This window comes from Danio aesculapii, chromosome 3 (genome assembly GCF_903798145.1).
Source record: "Danio aesculapii chromosome 3, fDanAes4.1, whole genome shotgun sequence".
In the NCBI taxonomy this organism is placed as follows: Eukaryota; Metazoa; Chordata; class Actinopteri; order Cypriniformes; family Danionidae; genus Danio; species Danio aesculapii.
In genome coordinates, this window is record NC_079437.1 from 53,168,623 (window position 1) to 53,188,965 (window position 20,343).

Sequence of the window (20,343 nt, forward strand, 5' to 3'; positions counted from 1 at the left end):
AATGTGAACATCTTAATGTGTTGACACTGCACTTTTCTTTTTATCAAGCCCCTGAAAGCCACGCCTACACAACAGGAAAGTCCTTAGTTGGTCTCATGAAGGAGGAGCCTCTCTAAGTAGGCGACTGCTTTACCACAACCACATCCACAGTCTTCCGTCACAAGCTCTCTGACTCTGCATGTAGATCGACAGATTGGCACAGTGTAAATGTCACCATGCTATGCACAACTGCTATTTGATCATAAACTGGAAAATTCTGGATATTCATTCTTGTAAATAGGTTCAATGGGAGTATTATCAAGGTAAGATTTAAGACTTCTCTATTTATTTTAAAAGATACTTTAACCAAAAAGAAATAAAAATGTGTGTGTATGTATGAACGTACAGATGCTGGTACCCTTTTTGTCCAGAGCAGTTTCAGTTTGTCTTTGTTATTGCTTCGAACCACAATTCAAGGGCAATATGTGATTTTCATAATTTTATTTATCAGTCATTTTCGATTAATCATTATTTTTTAAAGTTATTTCAGTGACCACTGTTGCTTTTCTTTCTTCAATGGAAGGGTACCAACGATTTTGTCCACATGTGTATAATTATATTAGTTTATATGTAGCTTGCATATGTATTATTATTTAATAGCGACACGGTGGCTCAGTGGTTAGCACTGTTGCCTAACAGCCAGAAGGTCGCTGGTTCGAGGTCAGTTGGCATTTCTGTGTGGAGTTTGCATGTTCTCCCTGTGTTCATGTGGGTTTTCTCCAGGTGCTCCGGTTTACCCACAGTCCAAAGACATGCACTATTGGTGAATTGAATTAACTAAATTGTCCGTAGTGTATGTGTGTGCATGAGTGTTTATGGGTGTTTCCCAGTACTGGGTTGCAGCTGAAAGGGCATCCGCTGTGTAAAACATGTGCTGGAATAGTTGGCGGTTCATTCCGCTGTGCCGAACCCTGAAGAATAAAGGGACTAAGCCAAAGTAAAATGGATTAATGAATTATTATTATTATTATTTTTGTTTTGGTATTTATCTTGTTGTTTTATTTTTGTAATTTATAAATGAGTTAAATTTATGCATTAAATTAAACATAATATATAATTATATATAGTTGAATTAAATTTTTATTTGAAAATGGTTATTACAGTTATTAATTTATACCTGATAAAATCTGACACACTTATTTGCACCACACAAATGCTTTAAAATTCCGTGTTTACTTTCCTTGCAGTGTGCATGTGGCCTCTGTACAATGCATTTGAGCAGGGTTGACCACAGTTTCTTTCCCTCTTCCTCCATGATGGCTTCATGGCGAGCCACATTCTTGCTTGTTGTTTGTGGACTTCTACAGTGCAGTAAGTCTACATCTATTGCAACACATCTGGTTTCTAAAAATCAAATCATAATCCTAATAACCTCTAATAATAAAATGCATATACACTGTAAAAAAAAAAGTTGACTCAACTTAAAATTTAAAGGCAACCAGCTTCAGGACATTTTTGAGTTGACTCAACTTAAATCGAGTCAAGTGCATTTAAAAACGAGCTCCTCTCAAAATAAAATCAACAACATATGTGATCTTTGACCTATACAGGTGCCGCATTGAGAAGAAACGCTTCTGTTTCTCTGTAGCTCGACTGACCACATTTCCTCTTTGCAGATGATGCTGCATGCAGTGTGACCTGCACCACAGACTTCATCTCCGCGCTCAACTGCTCTGCTTCTGACTTGACAGGAACAGCTTCTTGTGATGTTGTGGCCAGTTGCAGGTACACACATCTAGAACATCCGCTTTTTACATTGAGTGTCACATACTGTGTGAATCATGTTGCTGAAACCTTCATATAGTTTGCACTTATTTATCGATGTATTGCTTCATGTGCATCTTCCAGGGATGAGTTTTTTGCTGTAAATGGAAGCTGCACCATCAGATCGCCACAGTCCTGGTGCACAATGGAGCCAAAGGATCTGTATTTGATGATGTCTTATGATACCAACTGCTTCATCACTGTAACACAAATGGACAAACAAGGCGAAATGGAGATCCCAATACAGAGATACTCTGAAAATATCGTTTTGTACAAATATAGTACGTTCCTTACTCTACTTTAACAGCACACATTTACTTTTGAGAAGAAATGGTGGAATAGTTCACTGCAAAATATGCTTTTCTTGCTTTTTTTGGTAGTCCAAATATCTAGAAATCCATAATCTAGACCAGGGGTGCCCAAACTTTTTTTTATGAAAGGCCAAAAACCAAATTTGAGTTGATTTGAACCATTTTAAATATACCAAACTGTATTACATTTGGTAATTTGAAATTACCTAAGTTACCATGGGTAATTTCCTATATTTGTTAAATATAGCTATAAAAATAATTAGAAAACATTGATTTATATTAACTAATGTAGTATGTTTTTTAATTATATGATGAACTTATTACAGTAAAACAATCTCGTTTATAGCAGAATGGAGTTATACTAGTCAAGCTGCATTGTCCTGTATTTGATGAGTGTCAGTATTTATATTTCTTAAAAATCTGATTCAGTTACAACATTTCATTTCAGTTTGCTTTTTTTTGTAGCTCAACAAAAACAAAAACAAGCAAACAAAAAATGTTACAATAAATTAGAAACGACCATCCCTGTAAAATCCCCCAGCCCTGCACATCATTCTCACTGTTTTCTCAGATTGGATGAGGGGCGAAATCAAAGGTTATCATGGGCCAACTTTAGCCTGTGGGCCTAGATTGGCATCTCCGATCTAGACAAGTAAAAATGCCTTACTTTTATAAATATTAAGTTTATCTTTAAAAAAGCTAAATGATCAATCAGTGGGCCAGTAAAAGCAGATTAATTTAATCAAAACTAAAATTTAACTTTTTGTACACTAAAAAAAAAAAAGCTGGGTTCCACACAACTGATTTGTGTTAGGACAACATGAAGGAATTAAGTTAACTTATTAGTTTTTACAAATTTAAGTGGATCGAACATAAAATAATGATGTTGTCATAATAAAAACTTAACAAGTGTGTTCTTTCTGCTCATTGTAATTTGAGTGTAAGAAAAAGCACACACCTTGAAAAAAAAAATTACTGATCTTCTTCTTAATTTAACATTTTTTAGAAAGTTGGACTAGAAACAACCCAGCAGGCACACAACACCATAAGATGCTAATAATAGGTTAGATTTAGGTTGCGATGTCAGGTGACCAAGATTCAATGCCAAGTCAATCTGATGTCATGTTGACGTCCTGGGAAGAGAAAATTTGTTTAGTGCCTTAAAGTTCTTTACAATTTACTACTCCTGATTTGTGTGTTATATATAAATAATGTTAGTCCCTTTTAAAAGGGATTGTCCCAGAGTATTTTTCTTCTGCGAACCACTATGAGGTCATTTTAAAACCTTAAATGAAAATCTACTCATGCTCAAGTGGTTTCAATCCTTTAAGAGGATCTTTTTTTTTTTTTTTGTTAAACATGAAAGAATATATTTTGAAGAATGTTAGACATCTGTAACCATAGGAAAAGTAAAAGCTATGGAAGTCAATGGTTACAGGTTTTTAACATTCTTAAAAATGACTTTTGGTCTAGCAGGGAAAAAACCAAGCAGGTCTGTGACAAGTGATTGATGTCAGTATTTTCAGTTTAGTGTGAACAATCCCTGTAAGCTACCATGATTAACTTTTATGGCTAAATAAGGTATAGTGTTGTGCTTTTATCAAGCTATTGCAGTCCAAATGATATAAATCTTGCACATTTTTTTTGTTTGTTTTAGAGACATTAGACATTATTTAGAGAAATTTAAACATATGAGATCACTAGTGACAAATCAAAAAGATTTTAATCTTATATCATTTTAAACTATTAATTATTTGGCTTTTGAGGATGTGTGACCTGATGATCATACTGTCATTCATGATATGAAAATGAGCATCTTAGTGTTCAGTTAAAGATATACCCAATATCTTGAGTAACATGATCAAAAAATGTACTTCACAGATTTGATTTTGAAACAGTGCAGGATCTTATACATGTAAACTATGTATGTATGTATGTATGTATGTATGTATGTATGTATGTATGTATGTATGTATGTATGTATGTATGTATGTATGTATGTATGTATGTATGTATGTATGTATGTAATCTAGCATCATAACCTTTCTTATTAAAATCTCATTGCTATCTCAGATTTTTTTCTCAGTTACTTAATGCATGTGTGATGGCATCCATTAACAGTGCTTTTCTTTTCATTTTTATAGCTAAACTAAAGCAACCGTTCAACCTCACACTTACGAAAACTGATGGAGGTTTTAACCTCACTTGGGATGTGGCTTATACAGATAACGATCTGTACGAACAATTGATCTACAGAGTAAGAGTACGATCTAAAAGCTCCCCAGAGAAGGTACATCATATTTTTTTAAATGCAGTTAACACATTTTTTTCCAATGTATCCAAAACATCCAATGCTTATTTGTATTTTATTTATTCCCCAAAAGGAGCTAATTTACATCCTGCAGCAGAACCAGCAATCAATGGTGATCCTCAGTGAAAAACTGCAACCAGGAACGCAATATGTTGCAAATGTTCAGGTTGCTGTGAATCCAAATTGGTTCAACTCCATGTGGAGTGAATGGAGCGACGGTGTTGAATGGATAGCTGAATCTCCAGAACAGTACTATTTCCTGCTGTTGGCGATTCCAATTGTGATTATGATGGCGCTGCTGATTGTGTTCAGTGGGAAACTGTGAGTGTCATTTTGACTTCATTTCAATTGATTGATATGACATGCTTAAAGGGTTAGTTCATCCAAAAATGACATTTCTGACATCATATACTGAACTGAAGCTTGAGATGCTTGTATAACTTTATAATCAGGTCTGACATATCTTTTTTCTGCTGCCTTTACAAAAAAGAAAGAAGAAAAAAGTAATTAAATCTATGGTTTTTCATTAGAGATTTTAATAACACAGAATAATGCCTGGATATCTCACAAATAAAATACAAAATACAACATAAAAGGATGTTATATATTATTTAAAGTATAGGTCACCCCAAAATAAAAATTCTGTCATCATTTATATTTATATATGGAACTGAACCTCAAGATCCTTGTAGGACAATATAATCAGGTCTGACATATCGTCTTTGCTGCTGCCATTACAAAAATAAATAAATAAATAAATAAACTGTAATTTAATATGATGGTTTTTATAATCTGTGGGGTCATTACATTAGATATTTTAATTACTCAGAATAATGCCTGAATATCTTACAAAAAAAAGAAAAAAAAAATACAACAGCTTGATTAAAGGATGTTATATATTACTTATGTACATGACATGTAGAGAATCGAAATTACGTTACTTTCAGACCCTAGGTGCCTAACATAAAACTCGACTTTTTATATTAATATTATATGTTAGGCACCTAGGGTCTGAGAGTAACGTAATTTCGATTCTCTATATGTCCTGTACATGTGGCTGAATTGACAATAAAGCTGACTTTGATTTTGACTTAAAGGGATAGTTCAACCAAAATTGAAAATTCTGTCATCATTTATATTTATATACGGAAGTGAACCTCAAGATGCTTGAATGACAATGTGATTGTCAAACACATCTTCATTTGTTGCTACCATAAAAAAAGAAAGAATAAAAAAAAGAAAAACCCTAATACTCTTGAGATTGTGTAATTTAATATAATGATTTTCACTATATGATTTTTCTTTAGTGACTCTAGATGCTTTAATTACATCGAATAATGCCTGAATATCTGACAAATGATAAAAAAGTGCAAACGTTTAGGATGAAATAGCTTGATAAAAGGATGGGATATATTATTTAAAGGGATAGTTCACCCAAAAATGTAAATTCTGAACTGAAATGAATCTCAAGATGCTTGTTTTTCAATGTAATCATAAAACACATCTTCATTTGCTGCCGTTATAAAAAAAGAAAGAAGAAGAAAGAAAAGAAAAACCCAAATACTCTTGAGATTGTGTCATTTAATATGATGATTTTAACAATCTTTGACTTTTTTTAGTGACTCAGATGCATTAATTATACAGAATAATGCCTAAATATCTCACAAATTAAAAAAAAAGTGCAAACGTTTGGGGTGAAATAGCTTGATAAAAGGATGTTAAGGGATAGTTCACCCAAAAATGAAAATTCTGACCTGAAATGAACCTCAAGATATTTTCATGACAGTGTATTCAGTTCAATTATTTTTTATTTATATAGTGCTTTGACACAAGTGTAGATTGTGTCAAAGCAGCTTAACGTAGTAAATTGCAACTGTGTCAGTCCAGTTACACAATGTAAATTATACAATTCAATGTAATACAATACAATGTAATCATCAAACACATCCTTATTTGTTGCTTACATAAAAAAAAGAAAAACCCAAATCCTCTTGAGATTGTGTAATTTAATATGATGATTTTTACTATCTATGTTTTTTTTAGTGACTCAGATGCTTTAATTACACAGAATAATGTCTGAATACCTTACAACTAAAAAAGTGCAAACGTTTGGGGTGAAATAGCTTAATATAAGAATAGTATATATTATTTAAAGGGATGGTTCAACCAAAAATGAAAATTCTGAACTGAATTAAACCTCAAGATGCTTATATGATAATGAACTGTATTCAATTCAATTCCTCTTCATTTATATAGTGCTTTTACAGTGTAGATTGTGTCAAAGCAGCTTAATGTATTAATTTTAAACTGTGTCAGTCCAGTTATACAATGTGAAATATACATTTCAATGTAATACAATACAATGTAAACATCAAAAACGTCCTCATTTGTTGCTGCCATAAAAAAAGAAAAACCCAAATACTCTTGAGATTTGCTTAGCAATTGTTTAGGGTCGAAATAGCTTGATATAAGGGTGTTCTTTATTAAATAAAGGAATAGTTCACCCAAAAATTGAAAATTCTAAACTGAACTGAACTGTAAAGCCCAAATACTCTTGAGATTTTGTAACTTAATATGATGATTTTTTACTATATGACTTTTCTTTAGTAACTCAGATGTTTTAATTACACCAAATAAAACCTGAATATATTACAAATAATAATAAAAAAAAAACATTTGGGGTACGATAGCTGGATATAAGGATGTTATATAGTATTTTAAGAGATTTAAAACCCAAAATTTTCAATTCGGTCATCATTTATTCAGCATTCACTTGTCACAAACCAGACTTTATTTCTTCCGTAGTACTTAGATTATATTCCGTAGTATCTAGATTAAACACATCAGATTATATTTTGAAGAAAGCTGACTTCGATATTTGTTATTTCTACTATGGAAGTTGATGGTTACAGGTTTTCAGCTTTCTTCAAAATACCATTTTTTGTGTGTGTTCAACAGAATAAAGAAACACATAAAGGTTCAGGGAGAGAAAATAGTGAATGAATTTAAATGTTTGGATGCACTATTGCTTGAACACCTTTGCTTACTAAATGTAAGCACAAGACATGTTGCGTCTCGCTTTTCAAGCCTTTTGTTCAAACTTGCACAGAAGTCACTATTTGTGGGATATGCAGAAGTGAAGCAAAGACCAACCTTTCTCATTATGACCGTTTCTTCATTTCTGACTCACACAAGTTTATCATCGGCAAGTCATATGCCTCTGAGGCCTATATTAGCCTTTGGAAGTGATCAAGATCAACTCACTCATTCTTAAAAAATCTGAAAGGTAATGTGCTCAGAAGTTTGCCTGATATCCCACATGCTGGTGGCGGGCTTAATAAGGCGCCAAACATGATCTTATATGTTGATAGTGCTTTTTTCCAGTAATTTGATATGACGACATTTACCGTATATGAATAGCTCTTTTCTCACCGCCTACGTTCACCCAAACCACAACAGCAGAAACAGCGAGAGATGTTTTTGCAGACGGTCTATTTTCATGTAGGTCAAAAACTGGAGGAAGTCAGACTCTTGCAAGTGCATGAAGCATTCGGTTCTCTGTTTTGAGTAACAGTTACAATAACAACCTACCTGTGCAAAAAAATAAATAAATTAATTAAAAAAAATAAAAATAAATATATATATATATATATATATATATATATATATATATATATATATATATATATATATATATATATATATATATATATATATATATATATACACTGTAAAAAAGATGCAGGGTTCCACAAAATTCATGCATGTTGTTCCAACACAAATCAATTGAACATAAAACAATTAAGTTGTCATCTCAAGAACTGTGTTGTTTCATCTCATTTAAGATAAAAAGTTGAAACAAGCAGCAAAAAAAAAAAAAAAAAAAAAAATATATATATATATATATATATATATATATATATATATATAATTGAGTGTATATTTATAAAAATTCCACAACTATTTGTAACTAAAATGAAGATTACACTGTAAAACATGCAGAGTGAATTGAACATAAAACAATTAAGTTGTCTCCCCAAAAATGTTAAGAATTGTGTTGTTTCAACTCATTTTAAATAAATAGTTTGAACAAGCAGCAAAAGTAATGTTTTGAGTGTACTGCAGTGTGTTTTACAAGATAAAAAAAAAAGAGTTCGGTCTTTTTAATTGATACAAACCACTAAAGTTCTGAAGTTGCACAGCAATATTGTAGGAATAGCCAAAAAAATTTATTGTATTTTTATAAGATTATGTAAAGATATACATGAAGACATTTTGTAAATTTCCTGCATTATCAAAACTTACTTTTTGACTAGTAACACGCCTTGCTAAGAACTTAATTTAACCATTTATTAACGATTTACTCAATATTTACGTTTTATTTAAGCATCAGATTCCAGATTTTCAAATAGATTCCAGCAGGCACATGTTGATATTTAGTTCCATTTTGGTTGCGACATCAGGTGACCAAAATTTAACGTAAATTTGTTGTTGTTGTCTAATACTAACATCATCTGACATCTAATACTGACGTTATCTGGCGTTGATATTTGGTTGATTTTAGGCTGTGGTATTAACTAACTTAAATCCAACATCATTTTAACATCATGATATGACATCCATACAACGTCAAAGTCTAACATGTGCTGACGTTTATCTTTAGTTGGTTTTATGTTGAGTAATTACCTAACTAAAATTTAACATCACTTTAACGTCATGATATGACATCCATCCCACGTCAAATTCTAAAATCAGTAGACATTGATATTTGGTTGGTTTTATGTTGTGTAAATACCTAACTAAAATCCAACATCATTTTAACGTCATGATATGACAACCATACAACGTCAAATTCTAACATCAGTAGACATTGATATTTGGTTGGTTTTATGTTGTGTAAATACCTAACTAAAATCCAACATCATTTTAACGTCATGATTTGACACCCATACAACGTCAAATTCTAACATCAGTAGATGTTGATATTTGGTTGGTTTTATGTTGTGTAATTACCTAACTAAAATGTAACATAATTTTAACGTCATGATACAACATCCATCTAACGTCAGTCTAACATCAGTAGATGTTTATTTTTGGTTGGTTTTCTGTTGTGTAATTACCTAACTAAAATTCAATGTCACTTTAACGTCATGATGTGACGTGCATTCAGTGTAACATAAGGAGACATTGATATTTGGTTAAATTTAGGTTGTGTCATTTACTAAGAAAAATCCCACATCATCTTAATGTCATAACCTGATGTCCATCTTGAAGTTGGAGTCTGACCAAGAAATGACGTTGTGTTCTGACTTCAACCTGATTTTCTTATACAACTCAAATTCAAAGTTAGTCTGACATTGTAGTCCAACGTCAATTTTATATCTGTGTGACGTCTGGTGGCTGTTGGGTTGTATCTCAGCCAAGTATTGTCATATCCTGACCAAAACCTAATTTAATCCACTTTCAGATAATGCATCAATCTCTATTTCAGGCCATAAAAAGTTGACCTTAATGTGTTGTGCTTCAGGGTCACATTCCTATTACTCTCCATTTCTTAGTAGTTTTATTTTTTTGGAAAGTATATTGTACATCAATTTTTTTTTATTTTATTATAGTTTTTATGCATTCTCCAAACTATTTTCTCTTTTGCAGAGGGGGCATCAAAAAGCTGACTTTTCAACACATCCCAAGCCCGCAAGAGTACTTCACACCGCTCTATCACACGTATCAAGGAGACTTTAAGGTATGTTTTATTTTCATTTTCCTTCTCTCAGTCATAAGCAGAAGTCTCTGTGAGCGCGATAAGGGGACTTTCACATCTGCAACTTGCTTCAGCCCGCTCGTAAAAGGGTAATGTGACATTTGTCGAATGAGTCAGTCTGTAGGGGCTTCAAAGGAACAGGAGGGCTCACTTAACATTTGCTTGAGAGCGCATTTTAATGTGAAAACTGAAAGTAGCAGTTTTCCCCTAGAATGGAAAGTACTATGACTTCAAACTCAAACTTCGATAAGGTGGGTAGTTATAAATGGTTGTTTTTAACTAAAGGGGATTTTACTGAATATTCCACTATAGCGTAATGTGAAGCTGAAAATACTACCCTGTGACTAGCTTAGCAAACAACAGATTTAAAAAAAAAAAGATGTTTATTTTTGTCCCTAGTAGCAACTACTGGATATTAATAGTCACAATGTTTATGAGCTAGAGGAATTATCTGAAATCTAGGCACAGAAATGTGGCAGTGTTGTCAACTTTTTCAGAAACCACCATTTACTGATGAAATCCCGGCGTGTTTTTTTTTTTCAGACTGTAAAGGTAGATGTATTCCAGAAGGGGGCAGTAAAGTGCTTTAATACACTGCTTTTTTTTTTTTTTTTTTTTTTTTTTGTAGTGTGACCTCACCTTCCATCTATTTTTTACAAATTCGCTATATACCTACAATAGGGGATTTTTTTGTTTATTTGTTTTTAAATGACTGGTTATTAATGACTTAAACATTTCAGTTTTTACCTTTTAAGGTGAGACACTGCAGGCAAAAACAAGATTTGAAGGTTTTGTTTTGAAGTTGTTGTTGTTTTATTTAATTTAAGTGAAAGAAAATACACACACACACACACACACACACACACACACACACACACACACACACACACACACACACACACACACACACACACACACACACACACACACACACACACACACACGTTATAGATTTAATTATTCATTTATATTTTTGTCTTTGTCATAAACCTACTAGTAGCACTTACATGCACCAAACTTCACCATTTTATCCACATCTACATATTGAAGGTTTTTATAGAAGGATATCTTCATGCATATTTGCCTGATATACAGCATTTTTTCTGGCTGTTCACAGTATTTCTTTAATTGTTCAAAATGTCAAAATAATCAAACTAGAATTTAACATTTATTTTGAACATTGGACTTCATGACTGCTTAATTTGCATATTTAAACATAGCATAACTTTAACATAAGTAGTAAATGTACAATACAAAAGAAAATGTTTGCAATTGCAAGAACTGGGTAAAAATGTTGTTGTCATTTTGTATCCTATTAGCCGGAAGTGTCTGTTCACAATTTTTTGACCAAAAAAAGAATTTTCTGTTATAAATTAGTCACCCTCATGTCATTACAATCTACTAAGACTTTCTAACACAAATTGAAATATTCTGAATGAAGAGCTCTCTGATTCATTTAAGACAACAACAGTCTGAGATGTTCAGAGTCCAGAAAAGAATCCAAAAACATTTGCATGTGACTTCAGTACATGGTTTCCAGTTGAATCACTGAAGTCACTTGGAAAGTTTTTGTGTCAATAAAGGATGAAAGAGCCTTAATTTCATATAAAATATTGTAATCTGTTCTAAAGACGAACGAAGGTCTTAGGGGTTGGAACGACATGATGTTTTTGTTTTTTTTGGGGACCTAACCCATGAAGTGTTCTCAATTTTAGTTTTCAGTGTGTTTACCAAACACCTGCAATTCACAACTGCTTAATTTGCATATTTAAACGTAATATACTTGTGAATGAGTAATAATTAATGGTAAGCAATTCTTAATTTAATCAAAAAACTAGGAAAACATGGTAATAAATATTTTGTTGTTGTTTTGTACCCTGTTTGGCAAAAGTGTCATGTTTCAATGGATTAGTTTGCACACAAATTAAATTACTACTATGAATTACTCACCCTCATGTCATTACAATCTACTAAGACTTTCAATTGTCTTCAGAACATGCATTGAAGTATTTTTGATGAAGAGCTCCCTGATCCACAACAACAGTCTGAGATTTTCAGAGTCCAGAAAAGAATCCAAAAAACTTTGTTAAAACATTTGTATGTGACTTCAGTGGTTCAACTGTGATCATATAAAGAACCTCAAAATCCTTGTGCATCAAAAATACTGTAAAAATGGGCAAAGTCTTCGGCGTCAGGTTATGGTGCATGTTTACTATGGGCAAAGCAATCCTTGTGGTTAGCACTGCTGACTGTAATGGCATAAAGTCAAATTACTCATAGTAACTGCACACCCTGACCTGACATGGGAGGGAAGATATAGGCAAACAAAGATGTTTTTACAGCTTTTTTTGGTGCACAAAATTGTTCCTGGAGCTTTGTATGTTTCCAGTTGAATCACTGAAGTCACTTGGAAAGTTTTGGCAATATTTATTTGTGTCAATGAAGAAGAAAGAGCCTGGATTTCATATAAAATATCTTAATGTCTTCTGAAAATGAACGAAGGTCCTAGGGGTTTGGAACGACATAATGGGGTATTTTTTGGGTTGGGGTGGGGTGAACTAACCCTTGAAGTGTTCTCAATTTTAGTTTTCATTGTGTGTTCACCAAACACCTGCAATTCACAACTGCTTAATTTGCATTTTTAAACATAAGATACTTGTGAATGAGTAATAATTAATGGTTTGCAATTCTTAATTTAATCAAAGAACTGGGAAAACATGGGAATACACATTTTGCTGTTATTTTGTACACTACTTGCCAGAAGTATCTTGGTTCAATGAATTAGTTCACATAAAAATGAAATTTCTGTTATGAATTACTCACCGTCATGTCATTACAATCCACTAAGACTTTTGTTATCTTCAGGACATGAATTGAAATATTTTGGATGAAGAGCTCTCTGATCCACCTTAGAAAACAACAGATGCTTAGAGTCCAGAAAAGGATCCAAAAACATTGTCAGAACATTTGCATGTGACTTCAGTGGTTCAACTGTGATTATATCAAAAACCCCAAAACCCTTGTGCATCAAAAAACTGTAAAAATGGGCAAAGTCTTCAGCGTCAGGTTGTGGTTCATGTTTATGATGGGCAAAGCAATCCTTGTGGTTAGCACTGCTGACTGTAATGGCACAAAGTCAAATTACTCGTAGTAATCACATGCACGTCATGATTTTGCCAAGTACGATGCGATCACAGATTAACATCTATGTTGATCCTGGAACATCATTTGATCCTGGAAAAAAATGTAATCCATAACTATTCCCTACCTCTAAACCTAACTATAACAGTACATTTTTCCCAAAATCAGAAAGGAATAATAGTTGAAAAACAAATGTAGAAGTGCGTAAACCTAACCGTAAGCCTAAACTTAACAAAAACGGTAAACATATCCATTCATTCTGACTGGCTGATTGGAATGTTGTTCCAGGATCAACATAGATCTTAATCTAGGAACATGTCCTACTTGGTGAAATCAGGTTGGCATGACCGCATACCCTGACCTGACACAGGAGAGATGATGTAGGCAAACAAAGATGGTTTTACAGCTTTTTTGGTGCACAAAATTGTTCCTGGAGCTTCGTATGTTTCCAGTTGAATCTCTGAAGTCACTCGGAAAGTTTTGACAATATTTTTTGTGTCAATGAAAGATAAAAGAGCCTGGATTTCATATAAAATATCTTAATGTATTCTGAAGATAACTTTGGAACGACATGATGTTTGTTTGTTTTTTGGGTGAACTAACCCTTGAAGTGTTCTCAATTTTAGTTTTCATTGTGTTCACCAAACACTTGCAAATTGTTTCTTTGTGATTCATCTTGAATTGTGTCTAACTGCATGTAAACTATTCATAAAAGTGAAAAGGGTTTCAGTGAATGATTTTTTCTTCATCTTTTAATTAACACATTTTTGAGGTCAGGAAATGATGACTGATAAGGAGGGATAATATTTTTCTGGTTCAGAATGTCATACAGCTTGAAGATATAAAGTCTGAGATCAGTGTGTTTATGTGTCTTTAATTCAGAAAGGATGCAATGAATTTGATTAGAAGTGTTAAGCCATTAGCCATTGTAGTCCGATTTTTATCTCAAGCATAATCGAAACACAAAAAACCTCTTCTGTTGTTGAGGCCTTGTTTCCATCTGACATTCAGGTCAGACCAGATTGTTTCGATAATGTGAACACTCAATGCCTTCAAAAGACCACCTACTCTTTGTTTACTGATGAGTTTTTGATCGGTAGAGGACATGTTGTGAGAAAGTGCTCCAAAACAAGATATTCATGCCACAACTTATTGATTACAATCAAAATCATGTTTCCCATTGACATTGTTTTCGTCTGCTTGGTTTCCTCCTCACTAGTAAGTCATTTTAGATGGGTTTGTTCATTCTATGATGTAGAGCATGAAGAAATAAGAGAAAAGGGTCTCCAAAAAAATCTGAACACAAGTGGACAAGAGATGCATTTGATCTCATGTTAATTCCTTTAATGTGTCTTGACTGACCATTTCAGTTCAGATCACTGAAAATGCATGTTAAAGTATTTTCTGATCATTTCCTCACACCCTTGTCACCACACAGTGACAGTGTTTCTCAACCACATTCCTGCAGGACCACCAGCTCTGCACGTTTCCCTTGTCTTCTTAACCAAACACATCTGATTCAGATCGTCAGCTCATTAGCAGAGACTGAAAGACTTGAATTGGGTGTGATAGAGGAAGGAGACATCCAAATCATGCACGTCTGGTGGTCCTCCAGGAAAGTGGTTGAGAACCACTGACCTAAGATAGCACGTGATGATTTTGCCGAGTACGATGCGATCGTAGATTAACATCTATGTTGATCCTGGAACATTTTTGTCTAAAAAAATGTAATCCACAGCTATTCCCTACTACTAAACCCAACTATAACTGTAAATTATTCCCAGAATCAGAGATGAATAATAGTTGGATAACAGTCATGTAGAAGTGCATAAGCCTAACCGTAAGCCTAAACTTAACAAAAACGGTAAACATATCCCTTAATTCTGATTGGCTGATTGGAATGTTGTTCAGGATCAACATAGATGTTAATCCAGGAACATGTCCTACTTGGTGAAATCAGGTTGGTGGTCTAAAATATTAGTTTCTTGCTTTCTGTTTTGGTTCTTAAATTTTTTTTTAGGGAAAAGCAGGATTTTCACCGCATCTGTTGTGCTCAGTGGTTTGTACTTTTAAACTGCAGTTTCAGTGCAGCCTTAAAGTGCTTATATAATCTCAGCAGAGGCTTAATGTTCTTATATGGTGACATGATCTGTCATTTCACACCACAAAAGATTCCATCCCAGAGCTTGTGTCAGATATTATTTTGGTAAAAACAACATAAGTAAAGTGACTGACCATTTCGTTCATTTTCTTTCAGCTTAGTCACTTATTTATCATGGGTCGCCACAGCGGAATAAACCACCAACTATTCCGGCATATGTTTTTACACAGCGGATGCCCTTCCAGCTGCAACCCAGTACTGAGAAACACCCATACACACTCATTCACACACTAAGGCCAATGTTTGTTAGTTCACCTACACCCCACTCCACACAGAAATGCCGACTGGCCAAGCCAGGACTCAAATTAGCTACTTTCTTGCTGTGAGGCGACAGTGCTAACCACTGAGCCACCATGCCACCCCACTGACCATTTCAATAAGTAATAAAACAATATTTAGAATTTTTATTTTTGAATGTGAACTTATGCTTAATAAGGTTAGTTCACCCAAAATTAAAACTTATTATTTACTCATCCTCATGTTGTTCCAAACCCCCGTGACCTTCGTTCATCTTTGGAACTCTAAATTAAATTAAAATCCAAGAGCTCTCTGACCCTCTATAGACAACAATGTTCCCGACTCGTTCAGAGTCCAGAAAAATAACGAAAAATATCCTCAAAACAGGCCATATGCCTTCAGTGGTTCAATCAGAATATTAGCAAGCTACGAGAATACTTTTGTGTGCACATTAAAAAAAAAAACAATGTTATTCAACAGTTTCTTCTCTTTAGTGTCAGTATAGGGTGCACTTTCATGAGAATACTGCACTTTTTATGTGTGTTACACTCGGTCACGTTGCTGACATACACCTCGGATGTGCCTGTGCTTTGTTTCAAACAGAAGAAGTGCATACAGTACACATTAATGTGCACACTATACTGACACTGAGCGAAAGGAAACTGTTCAATAAAGTTGTTTTTTGTTTTGTTTTGTTTTATGTGCGCACAAAAGTATTCTCATAGCCAAAGTCCCTTTAAGGCAAGTAATTTAACTCTGCAGCCATCTTTGAAATGTTAAATTCTCCAAAACTGTTTGCCAAGCTTACAATTACATAAATATTTGGAATCACCAATAAAATTAAGCAACAACTGTCTCATAAGTTTCATTTCTAAACGTCCGAATCAAACAATAGCGGCATATTTTCAGGTTGCCCAAGCTAATGCGCATGCGCACTTGAAAGGAACGAGATCACGACACCAACCTCATTTATGACCGTTCTACACGCTATCATCCTCTGATCGTCTGATCGCGCTGGTCTTCTGGAGTAATTCACAACTTGGTCTTGATGGAGAATCTCCTCCAGCAATGACAGCCACTCTTTGTTTACAAGTTTGTGGGCGTTTGAGTAGTTGCTGTCATGTGATGTGTGGTTGACAGGATGGACTGTACCTCACGTTCATTTCATACAGATTACAAAACCGAAAAACTTTTGTTTTCAAGTGCACTTGGTTCATTTAAAAGTACAGATTCAAGCTTTATGTGGATATATTTCTTATGTCTGTGAAGCGAGTATTCGCTGAGATTCTAGTGCGTTTGATGACCACCAAACTGTCGTAAAAGCACATGTCTACTTCAGAGAAACGTCAGTCTACAGTGATCGATGATTGGCTCCTGTACTAGTAGGCTGGACTTCAGTTGCCATATTGACCGTTACACTTTTTCCCATTCAAAACTAAGTGACATGTCTTGTGTGTTCTAAAGTCTTCGTCATAGCTTAATAATATTCAATTGAACTACTGAGGGCACATGGTCTGATTCGAGGATGTTTTTGTTACCTTTCTGGATTTTGAACAAGTTTGGATTGTTGCCATCTATGGAGGATGATGGAGCTCTCAGATTTTACCTAAAAAATCATCATTTATGTTTCGAAGGTTAACAAAGGTGGTTTGAAATGACATGTGGAAGAGTATTTAATAACATCATTTTCATTTTTGAGTGAACTATCTCTTCAATAGGTGGAAACATATGGTTGGGTGTGCTGTTGATCTCTGCCATCTTACTCAAAGTGCCAAAACTAAAAACAGCCTCTGCTTGTGTTTCATTTGCAGAAATGGGTCGGACCAGTCCTGACCTTCAACAACTTTGATGTCCTGGAGAAAAGCACCCCGCTGCAGGTGCTTTGTGAGAAGCAGCAGAACCAGAGCTCAGAGGAGCCTGCTAATGACCAGATTGGTGAACGGGACTTCGGCCCAGAGGGTCAAAGCGCATCTAAACTCTACTTCCTAGGAAGCAGCAGTCAGGAACACTCCGGCGGCCACATATCGATGGACACAGTCACGGTTTCAGATCAGGAGGGCATCATGGGAGACTGGTCAGGAAACAGCCGTAGACGAAGCCTCGATGGCTTTTCTAACGCCAATCAGAGAGCGCCTGAAATCGACCAACCTCTTCTACGGGCTGCCAGCGGGAGCTTACAGGGTTCAGACTTTGACTGGCATCTACAAGAGCACGATCTGGAGAACATGGAACAGGTTTCGCTGGACTCTTACAGCTCTAATGAGCAGTCCGATGATGGTTACCCACAAATGGGGTTGGATCTGGACACCATAGACAGTGGGTTTCTGGAGTCGGAGTGTTCGAGCCCGTCAGCGTTTGATGGGAACGAGCAGATAGAGACTTCATCGCTTGATGGCGTGGAAGGCTCCCATTCAAATTATGTCAAACAGTGGGTGGCTTTCACAGCCGTTCAAGTCGAAGCCCACAGCTCTGGAAACTAGCTGCTCATGGAGTTTCTATTACTACATCGTGGAGGAAGCATCTACTAAATATCACAGTTGGAATAAATTTGCTCATGGTACAGCATGTGAGATGACTCTCTTTACACTGAACTGGCATAATGCTGCAAAATGGACTTACATTTTTTTGATTGCACATTAGGACAGCGCGTATGCCTGCATCTCATTTGCATAATATCAGTCCTATAGGCCTATAGTCAGAGGCTGTGCTACAAATAATCAATATTTGTCTCTCTGCTGGTACAATTTTTGTTGCTGTTGTGCTTTTTACTTCGATTTTTTGTAATATATTGTAATGGTTTACACTGAACGTCCTAAACATGAACTATTGTGGCAACAAAAATGAACAGCATCGAAACTACTCTTCAAATTCTCCCTCTCCAATTCTGTTTTGCACTTTAAAACGTTCTTTCACTTTCTCTTTCATTCACTTCTAATCGTCAAACTACATACAATGATTTATGTTCACACCTCACTGTAGGGGAAAAGAAAATTAATGTGATCAGAAATAAAATCACAATTGTAAAATAAAGTTTCAGTGTAAAAACTACTTACATGTAAAGGCAATTGTGGAGATATACAGTTGAATTCAAAGTTTTTCTTTTTTTTAAATACTTCCCAGAGCAGTTTAACAGAACAAGGAAATTTTCATAGTATGTCTGATAATATTTTTTCTTCTGGAGAAAGTCCTATTTGTTTTATTTCGGCTTGAATAAAAGCAGTTTTTAATTTTTTAAATGCCATTTTAAGGGTCAAAATTATTATTTTTCAGTATAAATTATTTTTTCAGTTGTCTACAGAACAAACCATTGTTATACAATAACTTGCCTAATTGCCCTAACCTGCCTAGTTAACCTAATTAACCTAGTTAAGCCTTTAAATGTCACTTTAAGCTGTAGAAGTGTCTTGAAAAATATCTAGTAAAATAGTATTAACTGTCATCACAGCAAAGATAAAATAAATCAGTTATTAGAGTTATTAAATGTATTATTTTTAGAAATGTGTTGAAAAAATCTTCTCTCCGTAAAACAGAAATTGGGCTCTGTTGAAAATCCAGCTTAAACCAGCCTAGGCTGGTTGGCTGGTTTTAGCTGGTTGACCAGCCTGGTTTAAGAGGGGTTTTGGCCATTTCCAGCCTGGTTTCCAGCCATTTCCAGCCTGGTCTTAGCTGGTCAGGCTGGAAAGTGACCAGCTAAATCCAGCTAAAACCAGCTTGACCTGTCCTTGACAGCCTGGTTTAAGCTGGACATAGCTGGTTTTGGCTGGTCAGCCTGGAAATGGCCAAAACCCCTCTAAAACCAGACTGGTCAACCAGCTAAAACCAGCCAACCAGCCTAGGCTGGTTTAAGCTGGATTTTTCAGTGGGGGGGGGGGGGGGGGTTGGGTGATTGGGGGCTAATAAATCAGGGGACCTAATAATTCTGACTACAACTATACATCCACAAGAAAAACTATTATAGGGAATTCTGTGAAAATATTCCTTGCTCATCACTAAGCATATGTACAGAGCTCAGCATAATTGAGTACTCCCCATTTTGAAAATGAGTATTTATGTTCTTTTCTTAGTGAATATAGGCAATGTCTGGTCATCTGTTCATTATTTATTCATTTTTTCAAAGTATGAAATAGTCGCTTATAACCCCAGTATTTTGAGCAATGGCATACATGTTAGAACCTAACATAGATATCCAATATTCCACATTCATTTCAAAGAAGCAATACCCTGGGACTATTGACGCATCCCTTCCAATAGACAATAATAGCGTAGGCAACATCTAACGTAAATATCTATGAGAACCTAATATAAGTAACATGCTACATGCTAATGTTTACATGCTAAAAACAGCACATAAAAGAGGGGTCTCAAAGGCATTGATATGCTCATTATTAAATATTTTAAGTTGAAGTATGCATCACCTAAAACCCCAGTATTTTGAGTAAAGAAACAGATGTTTGAATTTAATATGAGCCACATGCTACATGCTAATGTTTACATGCTAAAAAAACAACATCTAAAAGAGGGGTCTCAAAGGCATTCATCTGGTCATTTTTATCAATATATTATAAGTTAAAGTATGAGTCAGACACCTAAAACCCCAGTATGTTGTGTAATGGCACAG

General features: G+C 34.7%; 1 protein-coding gene across 1 annotated transcript; it reads left to right on the top strand.

Annotated features, from left to right (window-relative positions):
- Positions 1–135: 135 nt before the first annotated feature.
- On the top strand, positions 136–18,720 carry il21r.1 (interleukin 21 receptor, tandem duplicate 1). The gene is made up of 8 exons (XM_056452352.1): positions 136–302; positions 1,227–1,350; positions 1,656–1,764; positions 1,888–2,084; positions 4,259–4,404; positions 4,499–4,746; positions 10,078–10,168; positions 17,537–18,720. The coding sequence occupies exons 2-8, from the start codon at positions 1,248–1,250 to the stop codon at positions 18,203–18,205; spliced, it is 1,563 nt and encodes a 520-aa protein (XP_056308327.1). The 5' UTR covers positions 136–302; positions 1,227–1,247; the 3' UTR covers positions 18,206–18,720.
- Positions 18,721–20,343: the final 1,623 nt, after the last annotated feature.

Excerpts from the sequence above, each read along its gene's own strand:
- il21r.1 (XM_056452352.1), top strand. The coding sequence starts at position 1,248 with ATGCATTTGAGCAGGGTTGACCACAGTTTCTTTCCCTCTTCCTCCATG. Across the intron at positions 1,351-1,655 it reads TTGTGGACTTCTACAGTGCA|ATGATGCTGCATGCAGTGTG; the intron begins GTAAGTCTACAT and ends TCCTCTTTGCAG. Across the intron at positions 1,765-1,887 it reads GATGTTGTGGCCAGTTGCAG|GGATGAGTTTTTTGCTGTAA; the intron begins GTACACACATCT and ends TGCATCTTCCAG.